Below are 25,570 nucleotides of genomic sequence, written 5' to 3' on the forward strand. Positions count from 1 at the left end.
ACACACACACTCACACACACTCGGCTCTGCTACACACACACACACACTCGGCTCTGCTACACAGAGACACACTCACACTCGGCTCTGCTACACAGAGACACTCACACACGGCTCTGCTACACAGAGACACACTCACAAACGGCTCTGCTACACAGAGACACACTCACACACACTCGGCTCTGCTACACAGAGACACACACACTCGGCTCTGTTACACAGAGACACACACACACACACACACACTCGGCTCTGCTACACACACACACACGGCTCTGCTACACAGAGACACACTCACACACGGCTCTGCTACACAGAGACACTCACACACGGCTCTGCTACACAGAGACACACTCACAAACGGCTCTGCTACACAGAGACACACTCACACACACTCGGCTCTGCTACACAGAGACACACTCACACACACTCGGCTCTGCTACACAGAGACACACTCACACACACTCGGCTCTGCTACACAGAGACACACACACACACTCGGCTCTGCTACACAGAGACACACACACACTCGGCTCTGTTACACAGAGACACACACACACGGCTCTTCTACACAGAGACACACACACACGGCTCTTCTACACAGAGACACACACACACACACACACTGCTCTGCTACACAGACACACACACTCTGCTCTGCTACACACACACACTCTGCTCTGCTAGACAGACACACACACTTGGCTCTGCTACACACACACACACACACGGCGCTGCTACACACACACACACACACACACACACACACACACACACACACTCGGCTCTGCTACACAGACACACACACACACTCGGCTTTGCTACACCGACACACACACACTCAGCTCTGCTACACACACACACACACACACTCGGCTCTGCTACACACACACACACACACACACTCGGCTCTGCTACACACACACACACGGCTCTGCTACACAGACACACACACACACACTCAGCTCTGCTACACAGACACACACTCGGCTCTGCTACACAGACACACACTCGGCTCTGCTACACAGACACACACACACTCGGCTCTGCTACACAGACACACACACACTCGGCTCTGCTATACAGACACACACTCTGCTCTGCTACACAGACACACACGCACACTCGGCTCTGCTACACAGACGCACACGCACACTCGGCTCTGCTACACAGACGCACACGCACACTCGGCTCTGCTACACAGACGCACACAGACACTCGGCTCTGCTACACAGACGCGCGCACACACACACACTCGGCTCTGCTACACAGACGCGCGCACACACACACACACACACACACACACACACACACACCCACAGACGCACTCGGCTCTGCTCCACAGACGCACTCGGCTCTGCTACACAGACGCACACAGGCACACACACACACTCGGCCCTGCTACACGCACACACGCACGCACACGCACGCACACGCGGCTCTGCTACACAGACGCACACGCGCACACACACACACACACACACACTCGGCTCTGCTACACAGACGCACACACACACTCGGCTCTGCTACACAGACGCACACGCACACACACACACTCGGCTCTGCTACACAGACGCGCGCGCGCACACACACACACACACACACACACACACACTCGGCTCTGCTACACAGACGCGCGCACACACACACACTCGGCTCTGCTACACAGACGCGCGCACACACACACACACACACACACACACACACACACACACACTCGGCTCTGCTACAAGACGCGCGCGCACACACACACACTCGGCTCTGCTACACAGACGCGCGCACACGCACACACACACACACTCGGCTCTGCTACACAGACGCGCACACACACACACACACACACACACACACACGGCTCTGCTACACAGACGCGCACACACACACACACACACACACACACACACTCGGCTCTGCTACACAGACGCGCACACACACACACACACACACACACACACTCGGCTCTGCTACACAGATGCACACACACACACACACACACTCGGCTCTGCTACACCGACACACACACACACACACACACTCGGCCCTGCTACACACACACACACACACACACACACACACACACACACTCGGCTCTACTACACAGACACACACACACACTCGGCTCTGCTACACAGACACACACACACACACACTCGGCTCTGCTACACACACACACTCGGCTCTGTTACACAGACGCACACACACACACACACACACACACACTCGGCTCTGCTACACCGACACACACACACTCGGCTCTGCTACACAGACACACACACACTCGGCTCTGCTACACACACACACACACACACACACACACTCGGCTCTGCTACACAGACGCACACACACACACACACACTCGGCCCTGCTACACAGACACACACACACACACACACACTCGGCTCTGCTACACAGACACACACACACTCGGCTCTGCTACACAGACACACACACACACACACTCGGCTCTGCTACACACACACACACACACACTCGGCTCTGCTACACAGACGCGCACACACACACACACACACACACTCGGCTCTGCTACACCGACACACACACACACTCGGCTCTGCTACACCGACACACACACACACACTCGGCCCTGCTACACAGACACACACACACACACACACACACTCTGCTCTGCTACACAGACACACACACACACACTCTGCTCTGCTACACAGACACACACACACACACTCTGCTCTGCTACACAGACACACACACACACACACACACTCGGCTCTGCTACACAGACACACACACACACACACACTCGGCTTTGCTACACAGACACACTCACACACGGCTCTGCTACACAGAGACACACTCACACACGGCTCTGCTACACAGAGACACACTCACACACGGCTCTGCTACATAGAGACACACTCACACATGGCTCTGCTACACAGACACACACACACTCGGCTCTGCTACACACACACACACACACACACACACTCGGCTCTGCTACACACACACACGCTCTGCTACACACACACACACTTGGCTCTGCTACACAGACACACACACACTTGGCTCTGCTACACAGACACACACACACTTGGCTCTGCTACACAGACACACACACACTTGGCTCTGCTACAAAGACACACACACACACTCGGCTCTGCTACACCGACACACACACACACACACACACACACACTCGGCTCTGCTACACCGACACACATACACTCGGCTCTGCTACACTGACACACACTCCGCTCTGCTACACTGACACACACACACACTCCGCTCTGCTACACTGACACACACACACACTCGGCTCTGCTACACTGACACACACACACACACACACACTCGGCTCTGCTACACTGACACACACACACACACACACACACTCGGCTCTGCTACACTGACACACACACACACACACACTCGGCTCTGCTACACTGACACACACACACACTCGGCTCTGCTACACTGACACACACACACACACACTCGGCTCTGCTACACAGACGCACACACACACACACTCGGCTCTGCTACACAGACGCACACACACACACACACACTCGGCTCTGCTACACAGACGCACACACACACACACACACACACTCTGCTCTGCTACACAGACGCACACACACACACACTCGGCTCTGCTACACAGAGACACACTCACACACGGCTCTGCTACACAGAGACACACTCACACATGGCTCTGCTACACACACACACACACACACACTCGGCTCTGCTACACAGACACACACACTCGGCTCTGCTACACAGACACACACACACTCGGCTCTGCTACACAGACACAGACACACACACACTCGGCTCTGCTACACAGACGCACACACTTGGCTCTGCTACACAGACACACACACTCGGCTTTGCTACACCGACACACACACACACACACACACACACACTCGGCTCTGCTACACCGACACACACACACACACACACACACACACTCGGCTCTGCTACACCGACACACACACACTCGGCTCTGCTACACTGACACACACACACACACACACACTCGGCTCTGCTACACTGACACACACACACACTCGGCTCTGCTACACTGACACACACACACACACACTCGGCTCTGCTACACAGAGACACACTCACACACGGCTCTGCTACACAGAGACACACTCACACATGGCTCTGCTACACACACACACATACACTCGGCTCTGCTACACACACACGCTCTGCTACACAGACACACACACTCGGCTCTGCTACACAGACACACACACTCGGCTCTGCTACACAGACACACACACACACTCGGCTCTGCTACACAGACGCACACACTCGGCTCTGCTACACAGACGCACACACTTGGCTCTGCTACACAGACACACACACTCGGCTCTGCTACACCGACACACACACACACACACACACACACACACTCGGCTCTGCTACACTGACACACACACACACACTCGGCTCTGCTACACTGACACACACACACACACTCGGCTCTGCTACACTGACACACACACACACACACACACACACTCGGCTCTGCTACACTGACACACACACACACACTCGGCTCTGCTACACTGACACACACACACACACACACACTCGGCTCTGTTACACACACACTCGGCTCTGCTACACACACTCTCGGCTCTGCTACACTGACACACACACACACACACACACACACACACACACACACACACTCGGCTCTGCTACACTGACACACACACACTCGGCTCTGCTACACCGACACACACACACACACTTGGCTCTGTTACCCAGACACACACACACTCGGCTCTGCTACACACACACACACACACAGACACTTGGCTCTGCATCACACGCACACACGCACACACACAAACACACTCGGCTCTGCTACACAGAGACACACACTCACACACACTCGGCTCTGTTACACAGACACACACACACTCAGCTCTGTTACACAGACACACACACACTCGGCTCTGCTACACAGACACACACACTCGGCTCTGCTACACACACACAAACTCACACTCGGCCCTGCTACACACACACACACACACACGGCTCTGCTACACAGACACACACACTTGGCTCTGCTACACAGACACACACTCGGCTCTGCTACACAGACACACACTCGGCTCTGCTACACAGACACACACACACACACACTCGGCTCTGCTACACAGACACACACACACACACACACACACACTCGGCTCTGCTACACAGACACACACACACTCGGCTCTGCTACACAGACACACACACACTCGGCTCTGCTACACAGTCGCACACACTCACTCGGCTCTGCTACACAGACACACACACTCGGCTCTGCTACACAGACACACACACTCACTCTGCTCTGCTACACAGACACACACACGCACTCTGCTCTGCTACACAGACACACACACGCACTCGGCTCTGCTACACAGACACACACACTCGGCTCTGCTACCCAGACACACACACTCTGCTACCCAGACACACACACACTCGGCTCTGCATCACACACACACACACACACACACCTGGCTCTGCTACAGAGACACACACACACACACACACTCGGCTCTGCTACACACACACACACACTCGGCTCTGCTACACAGACACACACACTCGACTCTGCTACACAGACACACACACACTCGGCTCTGCTACATAGACACACACACACACACACACACACGGCTCTGCTACACAGACACACACACTCGGCTATGCTACACAGACACACACACACACACTCGGCTCTGCTCTGCTACACAGTCACACACACGCACTCGGCTCTGCTACACAGACACACACACGCACTCGGCTCTGCTACACAGACACACACATGTGCTCTGCTACACACACACACACACACACACGCACTCGGCTCTGCTAAACAGACACACACACTCTGCTACACAGACTCACACATACTCGGCTCTGCTACACAGAGACACACTCACACATGGCTCTGCTACACAGAGACACACACACTCTGCTCTACTACACAGAAACACACACACTCGGCTCTGCTACACAGAGACACTCGGCTCTGCTACACACACACACACACACACACACACACACAGCTCTGCTACACAGACATACACACTCGGCTCTGCTACACACACAGACACACACGGCTCTGCTACACAGACACACACACTCGGCTCTGCTACACAGACACACACACACACACACTCGGCTCTGCTACACAGACACACACACACTCGGCTCTGCTACACAGACACACACACACACACACACACGGCTCTGCTACACAGACACACACACACACACACACACACACTCGGCTCTGCTACACAGAGACACTCGGCTCTGCTACACAGAGACACTCGGCTCTGCTACACAGAGACACTCGGCTCTGCTACACAGAGACACTCGGCTCTGCTACACACACACACACACTCGGCTCTGCTACACACACACACACACACACACACTCGGCACTGCTACACACACACACACACACACACACACACACACACACACTCGGCTCTGCTACACAGACACACACACACACTCGGCCCTGCTACACAGACACACACTCTGCTCTGCTACACAGACACACACACACTCGGCTCTGCTACACAGACACACACTCGGCTCTGCTACACAGACACACACACACACACACGGCTCTGCTACACAGACACACACACACACACACACACACTCGGCTCTGCTACACAGAGACACTCGGCTCTGCTACACAGAGACACTCGGCTCTGCTACACAGAGACACTCGGCTCTGCTACACAGAGACACTCGGCTCTGCTACACAGAGACACTCGGCTCTGCTACACAGAGACACTCGGCTCTGCTACACAGAGACACTCGGCTCTGCTACACAGAGACACTCGGCTCTGCTACACACACACACACACACACACACACTCGGCTCTGCTACACACACACACACACACACACACACACACACACACACACACACACACACTCGGCTCTGCTACACACTCACTCACACTCGGCTCTGCTACACACACACACACACACTCTCTCTCACACACTCGGCTCTGCTACACACACACACTCGGCTCTGCTACACACACACACACACACTCGGCTCTGCTACACACACACACACACACACTCGGCTCTGCTACACACACACACACACACACTCGGCTCTGCTACACACACACACACACTCGGCTCTGCTACACACTCACACACACTCGGCTCTGCTACACACTCACACACACTCGGCTCTGCTACACACACACACTCACACACATTCGGCTCTGCTACACAGAGACACACACTCACAAACACTCGGCTCTGCTACACAGAGACACACACTCACACACACTTGGCTCTGCTACACAGACACTCACACACGGCTCTGCTACACAGACACTCACACTCACACACGGCTCTGCTACACAGAGACACACTCACACACGGCTCTGCTACACAGAGACACACACACACTCTGCTCTGCTACACAGAGACACACACACACTCGGCTCTGCTACACAGACACACACACACTCGGCTCTGCTACACAGAGACACACACACTCGGCTCTGCTACACAGAGACACACACACACTCGGCTCTTCTACACAGAGACACACACACATACTCTGCTCTGCTACACAGACACACACACACTGCTCTGCTACACAGACACACACACACTGCTCTGCTACACAGACACACACACACTGCTCTGCTACACAGACACACACACACTGCTCTGCTACACAGACACACACACTCTGCTCTGCTAGACAGACACACACACTCGGCTCTGCTACACACACACACACACACACACACGGCGCTGCTACACACACACACACACACACACACACTCGGCTCTGCTACACACACACACACACACTCGGCTCTGCTACACAGACACACACACACACCGACACACACACACTCGGCTTTGCTACACCGACACACACACACTCAGCTCTGCTACACAGACACACACACACGGCTCTGCTACACAGACACACACACACATACTCGGCTCTGCTACACAGACACACACACACACTCGGCTCTGCTACACAGACACACACACACTCGGCCCTGTTACACACACACACACACACACACACACAGACACAGACACACACACTCGGCTTGGCTACACAGACACACACACTCGGCTCTGTTACACAGACACACACACTCGGCACTGCTACACACACACACACACACACACACACACTCGGCTCTGCTACACACACACACACAGCTCTGCTACATCTGACACACACTCTCACACACTCGGCTCTGCTACACAGACACACACTCTCACACACTCGGCTCTGCTACACAGACACACACACGCACACACTCGGCACTGCTACACAGACACACACACTCGGCTCTGCTACACACACTCACTCACTCACTCACTCACACACACTCGGCTCTGCTACACAGACACACACACAGCTCTGCTACATCTGACACACACAGCTCTGCTACATCTGACACACTCAGCTCTGCTACACAGGCACGCACACTCTCAGCTCTGCTACACAGGCGCGCACACACTCAGCTCTGCTACACAGGCACACACACACACACACACACACACACACACACACAGCTCTGCTACACAGGGGCACACACAGCTCTACTACACAGACACACACACACACACACACACACACACACACACACTCAGCTCTGCTACACAGACACACACACTCAGCTCTGCTATACACAGCACTACTACATCTGACACACACACACACACACACACTCCTCTCTGCTACATCTGACACACACACACACACACACTCAGCTCTGCTACATCTGACACACACACTCAGCTCTGCTACATCTGACACACACACACACACACTCAGCTCTGCTACATCTGACACACACTCAGCTCTGCTACATCTGACACACACTCAGCTCTGCTACATCTGACACACACTCAGCTCTGCTACATCTGACACACACACTCAGCTCTGCTACATCTGACACACACACTCAGCTCTGCTACATCTGACACACACACTCAGCTCTGCTACATCTGACACACACACTGCACTGCTACACAGACACACACACACACACACAGCTCTGCTACATCTCACACACATTTTTACAAGGAACACAAAGAAGCAATGGCCCTTAGAAGATCAGAACAAGCACGATATGTTATCTGCAGGAGCTGCACTGATAATAAACCGGCAGGGGATGACAGATTCCACGGCGGCACTGCAGGTATCGTCAGCAGAATACAAGGGCCATTTATGTCAGCTTGTAGTCTGCAATGCATGGGCGGCCCTTTGGGGGGTCACGAGAGCGGGGGTCTGTGACACACACACACACACACACACACACACACACACCTTACCAGCAGTGCAGCTGGTCTTCATAATCGCGCCTGCTATCTCTCTACAAACAGCTTCTCTGCTGTGTGACTCTGACCTGCGTTTGCGCAGTACAGTGCCAGATAGCAGAGGCAATGGACGGGAGCCGCTCATTGTGCCCTATGCATTGTAGCTGCCGTATTCCATCTCTGTGTCGATTAACGACACATACATACAGAGATGAAAAAAAAATGGCAGTCCCCATAGAGGAGTAAAAGTATGAATACATTAGAAAGTGACAACACAAATACATAAAATTTTTGTTTACATTATAGTAAAAGCAATATAATAATAAAAAATCATGATACCTTCCCTTTAAAAACGTGTTGTGGATTGTCTAGGAAGCACTGGTGTAGAAATTAAGCTCCTTAGGTGGTGGAGGACTGTGGGCAATTACCCCTATTGTCCTCCCAATAATCCACACCCTGAATTTCATGAGGGTAGTAGAGGGAGAGTTCAGTGAGCAACCATGGTAAGTTGTCTGTTTATTCCAGCTCTAGTAATTCATAAGAAAAAAAAATATACAAAATCTAAACCCAGCCTATTGCTACTGCTCTCCTCTGTCGTCTTGAATTTATGATAGTTTGTTCATAATGTGACAGATTTTCAGTAACGGAAATCTCTGAGCAGTGCCAAAGTTCTTGGAGCTCTATAATACCTTTCGTTCTGAGAATCAGTAGTGATCCAAGAATACAAAAATATTGGGACATCTACAGGAGCTTTTATAACATCCCATTCTAAATCCATAGGCATTAATATAGAGTTAGTCCCCGCTTTGCAGCTAAAACAGCTTCCACTCTTCTAGGAAAGCTTTCTACTAGATTTTGGAGTGTCTGGGAGTTTTTGATTCATCCAGAAGAGCATTTGTGAGGTCAACACTGATGTTGGATGCGAGGGCCTGGCTCGTAATCTCCATTCTCGTTCATGCCAAAGGTGTTTGATGGGGCTGAGGCTAGGGCTCTGGGCGGGCCAGTCAAGTTCTTCCACACCAACTCGCCCCAACTGTGCCTTTTATGGATCTTGCTTTGTGTACTGGGGCACCGACATGCTCAAACAGAAAAGGGCATTCCCCAAACTGTTCCCACGAAGTTGGAAGTATAAAATGAATTGTCCAAAATATCTTGGCGTTATGAAGTATTAAGATTTCCCTTCACTTGGAAGTAAGGGCCTATGCCAACCACTGAAAAACAACCCCATAGAATTATCCCTCCTCCACTAAACTTGACAGTTGGCTTAATGTAGTCAGGTAAGTAACGTTCTCCTGACATTCGCCAAACACAGACTCGTCCATCAGACTGCCAGATAGAGAAGCGTGATTCGTCACTCCACAAAGTTGATATATCAAGAAGAGATTTCACAAACTGACTTGTAACAGTGGCATCCTATTACAGCACCAGGCTGGCATTTGGTGAGCTCCTTAGGCCCTGTTCACAGAGTTTTTTTTGCAGGCAGAAAATACTGGCTGGAAAAATCTGCTCCGGTTTTCTTGAAGTGGTTTTGCACCACACGTGTTTGTTGACGTGTTTTTTCTTATTTCTTCCACAGACAAAGGGAAAAACCGCAAACTGTTTTTGCCAAAAAACGCGGCAAAATTTTTTTCTTTTATTTCCGTCTCCCGTTGATTTCAATGGGGTATTTGGCCATATGGTGTATCTATGATATATCACGAGATCGTTTTGAATAGATTTTCCCCTTAAAGGGAATGTGTCGCTAGAACTTTTTTTTTTTTTTTTTCAGTTAAACAGTATATAAATGATTAAACATTGTTTTTTTTCCACAAGTCAGGAAATATTATAAATTAGATTCTAATTTCTAACATTTCTATGTGCTGGTCACTAGAGGGAGCAATTCCCAAAATTGCAGCATTGGCAATGTGGTAAAGCAACCTCATTGCGTTATGCTGCAAATTTGGAGTAGACACACTCGCTCTAGTGTCCTCACACAATCCCCCCTCCTTTATCCTGGCTAGTGGCAGGAGAAAGGAGGGGGTTGAATGTTTAAACATCCTACACTGTGTGCTGCCATTTTCTGAGCGAATGCACAGTGTAGGAGGATTAGATACAGTGGTAATCAGACAGTATAACACTAACATACACAAACATAACTTACCTGCTCCTGCCGCCGCTGTTGCTGCCTCCGCTCCTAGTCCTTGCGTCTGCACTGCCTTGAACATGCGACTGGAAGTCGTCATCTTACTGTCCGGCCGCAGCTTCCAGTCCACATGAAAATGGCGCCCCCATAGAGAAGGAAAAGAAAGTAAAAAGTACAACACAAAAACACAAATAAATAAAATTTATTTTAATGACATACTAAAAGCAATATTATATAAAAAAAATTATTTGTGACACCTTCCCTTTAAAGGGGCTATCCCAGCAAGACAACTGCTGTCCATATGCCCTTTTATGATAACGATTTAGAAAGAGAACTTGTTAAATGTGTATACAGTCATGACTAGATTATATTATGTATACAAATTCTTTCTGTATAAAAGTGAAACTTTATTAAATTCCAGCAGGTTGGAAAATACAGGTCACAGAGGTCCTTCCAAAGCAGCAATTTTTACCAATAATCCCTTGTAAACATTGTTTTGCTACTAGTCCCGGCATTTCACTGCACAATTGTTTCTTTTATACAATCTGCTTTTAATTATCCTTTCTTTCCTTGAATGACCATTCCAACAGATGTCCTGGGACCTACTAGACATCCATCATTACTGGTCTTAGATATGCTGATAATGTCCTAGTGAGATGAAACTGCTTTCCTGGAAACTCACTGTGGTGTTTTATGACTGACCCGGATAAACCAGTTCAGCCTAGTTCACACTTTGCATTCTGATGAGGTTTTTGTAAGCAAAAGGTTAGGAATGAATCGTAAAAAGAGGTTGGTTATAAAGCTTAAAATTATACTTTCCTTATAAAATACATGCCGAACGAAATTCGTCAAAACTACAAAGTGTAAACTAGGTCCAAAGTCATAACTCCCAACGTTTATGGGACACTTTTAAACCGCAACCCCAATCTGCCCCGTTGGGAGGTATGCATAAACTTCTTGAAAGAGTACATTGGAGTACAACCGCGCCATACTAAAACAAGCAAAAATGCTCTAGCTTTATACTGGAACATTTGTCTGAACTCTACAATCTAGAGAAGCTTCCAATAATGTGTAGGCAGCACGGTGGATACTAGTTAGCACACTCTAGAAACATACTGATAGGTCAGGGCCGGTTCACATCTGTGTTGGATGGTCCTCCATGGCAGATCCGGCAGATATTACTAGAAACAATAGCACAGCGTGCAGTACCATTTCTTCTGGTAAAACCACGGACACACCGACGAAACTTATTAGAGTCAATGGGTTCCGGTGGTGTCCGTGTTGCAACATTCCCTTGTTCTTGTTCTGCTCATCTAACTGAGCAGAATAACGGTATACCCAGATGCAGATGTGAAGAGGGCCTTAACTAGTTTCCTGTGAAATTGGCCCTAGTATGTGTTTATGATAGGGATTTTTATTTAGATTGTGAGCTCCATGGAGAACTTTTAGTGATGACAATCTCTGTGCAGCGTTGAGGAATATGTTGGTGCTATGTAAGCTATCATGCTCACATAATCTAGTTTTGACCACAATGTATTAGCTGCCTGCAACTATGGTTTTATTACTTTACATGTGGAGTCCGCAAGCTAAACAGTAAGCTGAAAGGATTCAGTAAAATGGAAAAATACGGCTGTGTTCCTTCTAGGTATTCTAATATAGCAGAGAAGAGGATTGCAATTGTGTAAAGAGACTCTGTCACCACATTATAAGTGCCCTGTCTCCTACATAAGGAGATCGGCGCTGTAATGTAGGCGACAGTAATGCTTTTTATTTAAAAAAAACGATCTATTTTCACAACGTTAGGAGCGATTTTTGTTTATGCTAATGAGCTTTCTTAATGCCCAAGTGGGCGTATTTTTACTTTCGACCAAGTGGGCGTTGTACAGAGGAGTGCATGACGCTGACCAATCGGCATCATGCAATCCTCTCCATTCATTTAGACTGCACTAGCGATATAGTTATATCACTATGTGCAGCCTCATACACAAGCCCTAACATTACTAGTGTCCTGATAATGAATACACATGAAATCCAGCCTGGACGTCATGTGTACTCAGAATCCTGACACTTCTGACTCTTTTTTGTGAGATTCCGGCAAGTGAAACACAATCTCGCGAGATTACGGAGCTAAACGAGATTTGGTTTCACTTGCTGGAATCTCACAAAAAAGAGTCAGAAGTGTCAGGATTCTGAGTACACATGACGTTCAGGCTGGATGGTCATGTGTATTCATTATCAGGACACTGTAGTAATGTTAGGGCTTGTGTATGAGGCTGCACATAGTGATATAACTATATCGCTAGTGCAGTGTAAATGAATGGAGAGGAGTGCATGATGGCGATTGGTCAGCGTCATGCACTCCTCTGTACAAAGCCCACTTGGTCGAAAGTAAAAATACGCCCACTTGGGCATTAAGAAAGCTCATTAGCATAAACCAAAATCGCTCCTAACGTTGTGAAAATAGATCGTTTTTTAAAAAATAAAAAGCATTACTGTCACCTACATTACAGCGCCGATCTCCTTATGTAGGAGATAGGGCACTTATAATGTGGTGACAGAGCCTCTTTAAGCACTAAAAATGTACACCACTATGTACTTAAAGTTAAAGCGTCTTTTGATTTTATGCTTGCCGGAAAGAACACCAAGCTGCCAGAAAAAAAAAAAAAAAAAGGTCTCTTCGCACATCCCATGATGGGCTCCACGATTAATCATGAAGATGTTTTTTTTTTAACCAAACATGAAACCACAGCTTGTATCTCCCAAATTTTACCAATGAAGTAGAACTATACATGCTTCTTTTACCAGTTTTTTTTTATTTTATTTTTTACTTTTTGGCTTGTTTTATTTCTACATTATAAATGAAAACACTACCTTTTTATAACAAAAGTACATCATTTTATTAATTGTGTTTCCTAGAGAAAAGGGCAACCTCCATTGGTTCTGCTTACAGATCCCCAGAGGCAGTGGAAAAACTTCCAAAGCGATTATAATAATCAAGTTACCTCTTTGGCAGTGTAGTACAACGCGTTTCCACTCCATTCTTCGTCAGATACATCGTTTTATTAGCTATGATCCTGAGGACAGGGCCGGCTTTGGCACCCAGCGAATTCGGCTGCCGGGTGCTGACGCTGCCGTCATGGCTCCTCCAGGAGTGGAATCCCCGGCCAAAGCGTTGCTGATGCTCTGGCCGGGGATTCTGCTTCTAGAGGGAGCCCCTGTCTAGGAGGCGGTGTAACTACCGCTGTAGCAGCCATAGCTGTTACTTCTTTATGCTGCCCTCAGACAGGGCAGCATAGTAACTGAATGTTCGCCCCGAAAAATGGCTGAAAATAATAGGGGCTGAGCGCCTCCAAACATCTGCCCATTGATTTCAATGGGAAAAACTGCATTTTGTTCCCATGGGACATTTTTTTTATGTGCCGATTGTAAAAACGGCGAGTAAAAAAAAGCCCCATAAAAAAGAAGTGCATGTCACTTCTTGAGCCGTTTTTCATTGTCTCACTAGAAAAACAGCTCCAAAAACAGACGTAAAAACAGCTTTTTTATTCACAGCTGTTTTTTGTTTGCTGTGTGAACATACCGTTAGGCCTCATGTGCACGGCCGTGATTTTCGGGTCGGCCAGCAGCGGAGTGTCATCCGCGAGCTGCCCTCAAATCGCGGGCCGTGCACATGGCCGCGTCCATTATTTCCTATGAGCCTGGACTGCAGAACACGGCCGTAATAAGACATGTCCGTTCTTTCTGCGGTCCATGCTCCTGGGCCATGCACGGACCATGGAAACCACGGAACCATAGGAATGAATGGGGCCACAATTCTCCCGTGGATTTTCGGGGGGAATTGCGGCCACAAAAGCACGTTCGTGTGCATGGGGCCTTATCCTCACTGAAATGAAGGTGCAAAAGCGCTTCCTGTTAGGCTGAAGATGGGCTCAAATAAAACATCTATGAGCCCATCTTCAGCCTAAGGGTATGTTCACACGGCTTATTTTCAGCCATTTTTTGGGCCGTAAACGCCCCGAAAAATGGCTAAAAATACGGAGGCTGCACGCCTCCAAACATCTGCCCATTTATTACAATAGGAAAAACGTTTAATTCCCACAGGGCGTTTTGTAATGCAGCTGTATGTAAAAACGGTGCGTAAAAAAAGCGCACCGTAAAAAAGAAGTGCATATCACTTCTTGAGCCATTTTTCATGGTCTCAAGAGCAAGACCGCTCCAACAACGGCCGTAAAAAAACGCATTAAAAAACAGCTAAAACTCAGGGGCTGTTTTCCCTTGAAAACAGATCCGTATTTTACTGCCGTTTATCGTTTGTCGTGTACATCCCTAACGACTAGCACCAATCACAGCCGAAGATGCAGGCCCTCAGCTGAGCGCTCCCGCATCTTCATTTCAGCGATAATGGGGACTTCCAAACCTGTACCACACCAATCAAAACTTCTAAAATGTCTTGATGACACTTCAAAAGTTTTGCGAAAGTTCAGTTACACGGCTAGATTCACACGAACGTAGTAAACCTCGGACCTAAAAAACTGCAGTTTTCCATGTCCGAGGTGAATCCGTGCTGTACCCCTGTGGGACGTGTTATCACACATCCCTCCATAGACTATTGTCTATGGAGGGATGTGTGAAGCGCAAATAAATAGGACACATGCTGCATGAAAAACCACAGACGTGTAAATAGCCCCATTGAATTGCATAGGTCCTTGTACTGTCCGTTTTTTGAACGTATAATACACTCGTCTGAATAAGGCCTAAGCCTCATCTACACTGGAGGATTTCCATGTGGTGCCAAACCGGCTTCTTCGAGTGACGTTTGTACCTCTGTACTTACGGCAGTCAATGGAGCATGCCACCGGTTTTCTTTGTTGGAGTCACTGCCCTTTTTTGCTGTATCCTTTTTTCTTTTGAGGGGTCTCAATCTAGCCTAAAGGGGGTTTTACACGGGGCGATCATCGGGCAGACGAGCGTTCATAGAACGCTCGTTGTCGATAATTGCCCTGTATAAACAGGGGAACGATTAGCAGAATGAACAAGCAAACGCTCGATCATCTGCTGTTTGTATCGTTTTAAAAAATTGAAATATTAGCGTTCGCACATCTCCGTGTTAGGGTATGTTCACACGCCTTATTTTCTGCTGTTGTTTGGGCCGTAAACGGCCGAAAGATGGGAAGCAGAACGCCTCCAAACATCTGCCCATTGATTTCAATAGGAAAAACTGTGTTCTGTTCCGATGGGGCGTTTTTTTACGCGGCCGTTTTGAAAAACGGCCACATAAAAAAATGCAGGCGGAAAAGAAGTGCATGTCACTTCTTAGGCCGTTTTTGGAGCCGTTTTTCTTTGACTCTATAGAAAAACAGCTCCTAAAAACGCTGCGAAGGACGCTAATTAAAAATTGGCTGAAAATCAGGAGCGGTTTTCCTTTGAAAACCGCTTCGTATTTTCATACGTTGTTTGCTAAATAGCGTGTGAACAAAGCAGAAAATAAGACGTGTGAACATTCCCTAAACAGGGAGAAGTGCTGCCGACATGACACTGTATGGTGACGAGCGATCGGAGTAACGACCGCTCGTCCCCATCCATAGCTCCGTGTGACAGGAACAAACGAGTGCCGATCAACTATGTCTCGTTGATCGGCGCTCGCTTCACCGGCCGACTGTCGGTGGGTGTACAAGGCCCTTAAGAAACCCCCCTCCCTCCTTTCTCTGGTTCAACTCTATGGACATGGGGAGTTTTAAAACTGGTGCAAAGGAAATGGTTTTAAAAAAAGGAGCAGTTGCTCATAGCAACCAATCAGATTGCAGGTAATTTAGCAGAGGCCCGTTTAAAAATAAAAAGCTGCAACCTGATTGGTTACTATTGACAACTGCTCCACTTTTGCATTCATCAGCTTTGATAATTCCCTGTCGCCTTTCAACTATATTATATGTATGTACTCCTTTAAAACTGTCTTCTAATGTAGAAGGTTGTCATGTACATAGCCAATATATCATAGAGTCGCTGCTAACCGCGGTCCAGTAAATCTGCCTGTGGTGACGCCGCGATCACGTGACCCGGAAGCAGGAAGATGCGTATGACTACTGAGTCCGGGCGGCAGGTGGTATGTGGTTTGGTTTGTACATTGTTGGGTGTTGCCAAGTTATTTTAGCTGAAGTCATCGAGGACAAGTATGACTTCATAGATGCCAGCTGTCTGCCCCTGGTGTGTCCATGTAGTATAAACAGCCTGATCGGGCAGACGGGACCCGGATCCAGTACAAGCAAGCCTTGCTGACATACTTATGTGAATGTTTCCAGGAGCCATGGCCACATCGGCATTTGCTGGATCCAGACTGTCCTGCGTGGAGAACAGGGCAGAATGTGTTCTTTCCCCATGACATGACAGCTCCTCAGCACATAAGATTGACCATAGTTACCAACTTGTGTTTTTCAGGGAGATTTGGATGCAGCCCTCACATACTGGTCATGTCCCCATAGTGGCAGTCAGATCACCCCCATTAATAGAACTAGATTGTCCCTGTCAGCAGGGTTAAAGGAGTTGTCCCAAGATTGCCATTAATCACCTAAGCACTGGATTATTGTACGATCGCCCCACAGTGTCACATACAACACGTGTAGTTAGTAATGTGGTTTTTCAGGAGTCTCAATAAATAAGAAATTTGCTGGCTGGTGGCCTAATGTTGGAGCTGTTGCCAGTAAAGGTCTGTTACGAAAATTGTAGCAAAACGCAACAAAGATGACTGAACGCAGCTAATTGGCCACACTTTTGCGCAGAATCCACGAGAATAATAAACATGCTGTGGATTTGGTCATCTACAGCGCGTTCATTATTCCGCACTGATTTTTTCCGGAGCGTGTGAACGGGGCACAAATTACCAATGTGTTTTGTCAGGATTTAGGTGTGGAATACACGCTAGAATAAGTGTGAACATGGCCTATTTGTGTTCTTGAATTGTAGCCTCATCCATCTTTATTATCTTCTTGTTCCAGACTAAATGACTTGACAGGAGAACGCACACCGTTCTGTAACGTTGCAATGTCTCTCATTATGGACCTCCACGCCGCTGCTAAGCAACATCTTAAAGGATGCAGAAGGTCACTTGCTCTGAGACTTGCTGCTGAAACGTTGGCTGTAGATTGCGGCCTAAAGCCATGCTTTCTTTATGACCTCGGTGCAGCAGATGTCTCGCAGATCCAGGGATATCTCAAGCAGCTTCATCAGGTCGGTTTCTTACAGGGGCCTTTACACATTCTTAACCTAGCAGGAACTATACTTCTCATCAATGTGCCCAAGGCGACCTCTTGCTTGGCGATGCTACTAAATAGTGGCGAGTTACATGTTATAGATGTTTCTGCCAAGCTCAAGCACCCGGAAGTGTTTGCCCAAGATCGTCTTTGGAAGATCCATTCCCAACTTTCAGACCTCCTAAAACATCTAACACCTTACCAGAGTGAGCCGCCAGGGACCGTTTCTATAGCCGATATCCCCGCTACAGAATGGAATCTGTGCACCATGTTTGGTTTCCTCCTGCATTATCCTGCCGTCTACTGGTTTGACACTTCCAGGAACTTTGAAAATTGTTTGTCTTTTACACCACTGAAACACGTCACCGTAAAGACCACGTGTTCCAAAATAGGACTCCATAAACTGCAGGTTTATTCTTTCACAATTCCAGAGACTGTATACCATACGCTGCAGTTACTCCTGCAGGCCTGGACTGAGAGGTTAAAGCGCTCCTTTCATGGACAATGTCACTTCACAGACCTTGAAATTACAATGGAAACTGTAACGCTACCAGCTGTAGCTCTATGATAGTGCGTCATACAGAAGCCTGGTCTCCCACAATGTCGGAGCTCTAGTTCTCACTGCCTTTAGAGGAAAAAAATCCTGCATTTTTTGGGGTCTGCTATATGAAAGACCAACTTCAAGCATTACCTGTACAAAAAAACACTGCTTCAATTGTCTTACAAACTGCCGCCTCAGCAGTTTACTGATCAGATGTTGATTGGTCCTACAGTCTCTGTGTATACTTTAAAGAGGCTCTGTCACCACATTATAAGTGCCCTATCTCCTATATAAGGAGATTGGCGCTATAATGTAGGTGACAGCAGTGCTTTTTATTTAATAAAACGATCTGTTTTCACCACTTTATTAGAGATTTTAGATTTATGCTAATGAGTTGCTTAATGCCCAAGTGGGCGTATTTTTACTTTAGACCAAGTGGGCGTTGTACAGAGGAGTGTATGACGCTGACCAATCAGCGTCATGCACTCCTCCCCATTCATTTACTCAGCGCATGGGGATCCTGCTAGATCCTTATGTGCTGTCTTATACTAACACATTAACAATACTGAAGTGTTTAGACAGTGAATAGACATTCCACGGGATGTCTATTCACAATCCCTGCACTTCGTTACTGTTTGTGTGGTAGTTACAGCAGAGCAAAGCGTAATCTCGCTTTAACCTGTCATCTACATCGTAATCTCGAGATCCCGTGGAATGTCTATTCACTGTCTAAACACTTCAGTATCATTAATGTGTTAGTATAAGACAGCACATAAGGATCTAGCAGGATCCCTATGCGCTGTGTAAATGAATGGAGAGGAGTGCAGGACGCTGATTGGTCAGCGTCATACACTCCTCTCCACAACGCCCACTTGGTCTAAAGTAAAAATACGCCCACTTTGGCATTAAGCAACTCATTAGCATAAATCTAAAATCGCTAATAAAGTGGTGAAAACAGATCGTTTTTTTTAAATAAAAAGCACTGCTGTCACCTACATTATAGCGCCGATCTCCTTATGTAGGAGATAGGGCACTTATGATGTGATGACAGAGCCTCTTTAAGGTTATGTTCACACGGAGTATTTTGGGGGAGGGATATCTGCCTCAAAATTCCGTTTGGAACTTTGAGGCAGATTTTCCTCTCCCTGCACGCCGATTTTCGCGCCGTTTTTCGCCCACGGCCATTGAGCGCCGCGGGCATAAAACAGCGTGAAATACGCTTTCTCTGCCTCCCATTGAAGTCAATGGGAGGTCAGAGGCGGAAGCGCCCGAAGATAGGGCATGTCGCTTCTTTTTCCCGCGAGGCAGTTTTACTGCTCGCGGGAAAAAGACGCCGACGCCTCCCATTGAAATCAATGGGAGGCATTTTCGGGCCGTTTTTGCCGAGTTTTGCGACGCGGTTTCCGCGTCAAAAAACTCGGCAAAATACCCCGTGTGAACATAGCCTAAGGGGTAGTTCAGGCAACGTTTTTTGATGCTGTTTGAAATGCCCCAAATCAATCCCTAATTAATTCCAATGGGAGGCAGAGGTGTTTTTCTTTCCCGGGCAGGTTTTGGCCGCTCACAGAAAAAAAGAAAGTGGGGCGTGCTCTTTCCTTGGGCGATTTCCACCTCTGACCTCACCTAAAATTTTTGGGAAAAAAAACACCACCCGAAATGCGGGGGGAAAAAAATGCTGGTACTTCAAAATCGGCCTCAAAATTCCCAAAGGAATTTTGAGGCAGATTTTATTTTTACCAGACGAAAAAAACACAGTGTGAACTAGGCCAAAGGTTTCTTCCATTGTCCTTGTAGAGATCCTACTACTGAGGGATTTTGATGACGTTTTCTGTTCTGATTTCTGTTACGTACAGTGTTGTCATGGTGACCCTGTGTGTGACATAGGACATTTTCACTGTTGTGGCTTTTGCTTCGAGTTTAGACAAGGTCTCCATGACAGGACTGCAACTGATCGCAAAACTGAAAGGAAAGGCAGACTAAAGTGATCATATCTCAGCAGTGTGTGTGTGTGTGTTTACATTTTAAGTGTACAATAAATCTTTTTTTATGGTAAGTCTCTTTTATCAAGTTGACGTTACTTCAGCAATAATACTGCTACTAGCATGGTCTTTTATAAGGCACTTTATTACTTCTGTTGCAGCTACACCTCAGTTCACATTACAAAAGGCACAGATAAATACCGCAAAGTACTGCAACATTGGAATTTTTTTTTCTAAAATATATTTCTTCACATATAATAAAAAAAAATAGTAACAAAACCAAAAACTATTTATGAACATCAACTAATGCAGTTATTTAATAAACCTGAGGTAGTTGAATATTTCAGTGTAAATAATGTTCTATGTGATTGGAGAAAAGGAACGCCATCACTGCAGCCAATATCACCATGAAGCCGGACATCCAGAAACAGCAGCTTCTCTGTGGGAAGAGAAGTTTGATATGTCATTCAACCATTCAAATGGATCTTCTAAGGTGCATGTTATTTATTTCTTATGTTCGCTATTTCGCTAGGAAGATCTGGAAAAATTGCCCCATTATGTAAATAGTTTAGTGGAGTGTCCGGCCCAGCCTTTTATAAACCCCAACAACAATATGCACGCATTTTCAGCTATACAAATCGGAGGGTACCTTTGAATAAAATGCCCTTTCAGCTCAATTTAAGGGTCAGTTCACATAAATAATGCAGATTTCTTTGCTGAAAATCTACAGCAAAGTGGATGAGATAAAACAAATCTCATCCACACACTGTGTAAATACGGAGTGGAAAAAAACGTTCAGAAATTGACCTGCGGTGCAGAATTTTATTCCGCAGCATTTCATTTGTATTTGCGTAAATGCTGCTTATTCGTTGCCGGTTTTCCCCCATTGAATTCAATGGGGAGGTAAATCACACAACTACTATTTAAATATTTAAAATAGCAGTTGCGTTTTTTTGCGGCATGTTCGCAGCATAAAAACGCAACTCAGAAAATTTTTTAATCTCATACTTACCTAGAAGTCTGTGTTCCTCCCTCCAGCACGGCCTCCTGGGATGGCATTTCATCCCATGTGACCGCTGCAACCAATCGCAGGCTGTAGCGGCGGTCTCATGGGATGAAACAGCTCAGGAGGCCGGCCTGGATAACGTCAGAGGGCTGGCCTCTGGGAATGATGCTTCATCCCATGTGACCGCCACTGCAGCCAATCCGCAGCGGTTTCCTGGGATGAGACGTCATTCCAGGAGGCAGGCCGGCTAAATGCTGCAGTTTTTCGCAGCGGACATTCCTGGGGAAAAACTGCACCACAGTTTGGTGTGCTTTTTCGCTTGGAATTCTGTGACGGACAGGGCGGATACGCTGCGTGCTTCTACGCAGCGTATCCTCCCTGTGTGAACTCAGCCTAAGGGCTTATTTAGACGAACGTGATATAGGTCCTTGCAACGCGCGTGATTTTCACACGCCTCACACGGACCTATATTAGTCTATGGGGCCGCGCAGACTGTCCGTGAGTTTCACGCAGCGTGTGTCCACTGCGTAAAACTCACGACATGTCCGTTATGTGTGCGTTCGCGCATCACGCACCCATTGAAGTCAATGGGTGCGTGAAAATCACGCGCAGCACACGGAAGCACTTCCGTGTGACGTGCGTGATTCGCGCAACAGCAGTAAAAAGTATGAATGAAAACAGAAAAGCACCACGTGCTTTTCTGTTTACAAACCTACAAACAGAGTGTTAGAATGATGGCAGCTGCGCGAAAATCACGAAGCCGCGCATCATACGGGGCTGACACACGGAGCTGTTAAGTACCTTTTGCGTGCGCAAAACGCCGCGTTTTTTGCGCGTGCAAAAGGCACACACGTGTAAATCCGGCCTAACTCTGGTTCAGGGGCTGGACACTGGGCGCTTTGCTCCAGCTATTCAAACTCCTTTAGACATAGATGATTGTATACATTCTAGAGCAAACTCCCAAAAGTTTAAATGTGCTAGAGAATAAATTACCACTGACTGGGAGTTAGCAAAGAAATCTATTTTCGTCTACATATCATGAAAATATTGCACGTAAAATCAGCAACATTTTCGTCCGGTGTTAATACAGGCCAAGAGTATATTTACACGAGTCATTTTTTTTATTTTTTTTTGTCTCTATTTTCGTAATCAAGACCAAACTGCAATGGTTTTTGCATAATAGTTGCAAAAAGTGCCAAAAAAACAACTCAAAACACACCCTTGGGCTGGATTAACACGGGATGAAAATGCTGCAGATTTTCCGTGCAATATTTCCGTCTGGAAAATCCGCAATGTATTATGCCATGTGGATGAGATTTGAACAAATCTCATCCACATGCTGCTGAACATTTTCCAGAAGGAAATCAGCGCATGCTGAAGATTTTCAAAACCGCAGAATGCTCATTCTGTTCTGGATGTTCATTGTGGATTTCACTCTTTTCAATGTAGGAGTGAAATCTGCAGCAAAATTCGCACGTAACACGTGCGGATTTTGCTGCAGAAATTCCACGGCATTTCCGTCTTGTATGAATCCAGCCTTAGGCTCCATGTAGGAGCCACATACTTAATGCTAATGACGTGATCTGATTCCTTGAAAAGGCTTTCCTGACCTCATGAAATGGGAGTTTAAATATTCACAGGATTCCGTTGAAGTCGTAATATTTACTCATCTGTAATCATTTTACCTTTGGTTTTCGTCTGGAGATTCCCTTAAGCTCTTCTCGACACTGCTTCAATTTTCTCTGACAAGACTGGTATTCACCAGTGATCAGTTCAAGTTCAGCTTCCAGACCCGTACACTGGCAAAAACAAAAGGACCACCATTAACAAATAAATAGTGGAAACTGAATTGTCGGCATTTCTGTTAAGATTTTACAAACTACTGATGTAAATCAAAAATAAAACATTGAGTATTAAAGTAATTTTGCTTGCATGCTGTAGTATTGATCCATATAACCATAATAAACACGTGCACTGGATTATGATGTCATACATTTCCCTACTATTTCAGTAGGGCTTTTCTTTTTCCCCTATGGTGTACATGGATTTCTGTGTGCCCTAAGGTCTTATTCACACGTGTATCCGGTTTGCAGCCGCAAAAAAAGGACCGTTTTTCATGAATATGAATTGCATTGTGCATCCGTTTTTCTTGTCCGTTTTTGTGCTCTGCAAGCGCTTCCTGGATTTACTTTTCTTTTTTCTACTGCATTTCTTAGTAACTGATCAGTGAAAAATAGATAGCACATGGATGTCGTCCGCAAAAACAGCCAGAATAGGAAATGCTTTGAGTTTACCACAACGAACATGCTCAGTGGAAAAAAAACGTATGTGGGACTAGCCCCATTGATTTATAGAGACCAGTGTGCTGTCCATTGTTGAAACGGACTAGAAACAAGTTTGTGTGAAGGCCTTACTATTAGGCCAGATTCACACGAACGTGTCCATTTTGCGTCTGCAAAAAATGCAACTTTTTCATGCGTTGCAGTTCTGTTTGCCATCAATGTTTGTTCCGTGTGGCATCAGTTTTTTATGTCCGTGTTGGTGCATATTTTATTTATTTTTTTCTCAGTCTTTCTTTAAACACGGACCCATAGACATCAACTGGTGCGTGGTCCGCAAAATGGACTAGAATAGGACATGCAGTGAGTTTCACGCAGTGGAAACATGCTGCGTGAAAAATCACGCATGTCTGAATAGCCCCATTAAATTGCATAGGTCCGTGTGCTGTCCGTTGTTTTAACAGATAGCACACGGACGTATAAAACGTTTGTGTCAATCAGGCCTTAAGGTGTGTTTACATCAGCATCGGGCTTCTGTTCTTAGCTACCTTTCCGTTGCCAATGCTACAGTTGCATTTTGTTTCGGTTTCCGTTCTGTAAAGTTTCCGTTTTTTTTTTGCGGAAACAATAGCGTAGTCAACTATGCTTTTTTTTCCGCAAAAGAAAAGGAAACCAACTGCAATGGAAGCATTAGGGTATGTTCGCACGCAGTAGCAAAATACGTCTGAAATTACAGAGCTGTTTTCGCCTGAAAACAGTTCCTGATTTTCAGACGTTTTTTAACAACTCACGTTGGAGCTGTTTTTCGATGGAGACAATGAAAAACTGCTCCAAAAACATCCCAAGAAGTGACGTGCACTTCTTTGACGCGGGTGTCTTTTTACGCGCCGTCTTTTGACAGCGACGCGTAAAATTACACCTCGTGGGAACAGAACATCGCAATGGGCAGATGTTTGTAGGCGTAATGGATCCATTTTTTCAGGCGTAATTCGAGGCGTAATATGCCCGAATTACGTCTGAAAACAGTGCGTGTGAACATACCCTTACT

At 47.1% G+C, this 25,570-nt stretch overlaps 2 protein-coding genes across 3 annotated transcripts in view; one reads left to right on the top strand and one right to left on the bottom strand.

The window, feature by feature from the left end:
* Window positions 1-17,469: 17,469 nt before the first annotated feature.
* Window positions 17,470-19,538, top strand: C2H1orf74 (chromosome 2 C1orf74 homolog). Its single transcript, XM_075850697.1, has 2 exons — window positions 17,470-17,573; window positions 18,463-19,538. Exon 2 carries the CDS (start codon window positions 18,509-18,511, stop codon window positions 19,283-19,285), a length of 777 nt encoding a protein of 258 aa, XP_075706812.1. The 5' UTR covers window positions 17,470-17,573; window positions 18,463-18,508; the 3' UTR covers window positions 19,286-19,538.
* Window positions 19,539-21,368: 1,830 nt separating this feature from the next.
* TRAF3IP3 (TRAF3 interacting protein 3) overlaps window positions 21,369-25,570 on the bottom strand; it is a 97,353-nt gene continuing 93,151 nt past the window's right edge. For both annotated transcript variants that reach the window (XM_075853722.1, XM_075853721.1), the window contains exons 14-15: window positions 23,929-24,042; window positions 21,369-21,676 (exon numbers count right to left, since the gene is read on the bottom strand). In XM_075853722.1, coding sequence (XP_075709837.1) covers window positions 21,581-21,676; window positions 23,929-24,042 — 210 coding nt within the window. In that variant the 3' untranslated portion in view covers window positions 21,369-21,580. The remainder of the gene's footprint in view (window positions 21,677-23,928; window positions 24,043-25,570) is intronic.

This window comes from Rhinoderma darwinii, chromosome 2, assembly GCF_050947455.1.
Source record: "Rhinoderma darwinii isolate aRhiDar2 chromosome 2, aRhiDar2.hap1, whole genome shotgun sequence".
NCBI lineage: Eukaryota > Metazoa > Chordata > Amphibia > Anura > Rhinodermatidae > Rhinoderma > Rhinoderma darwinii.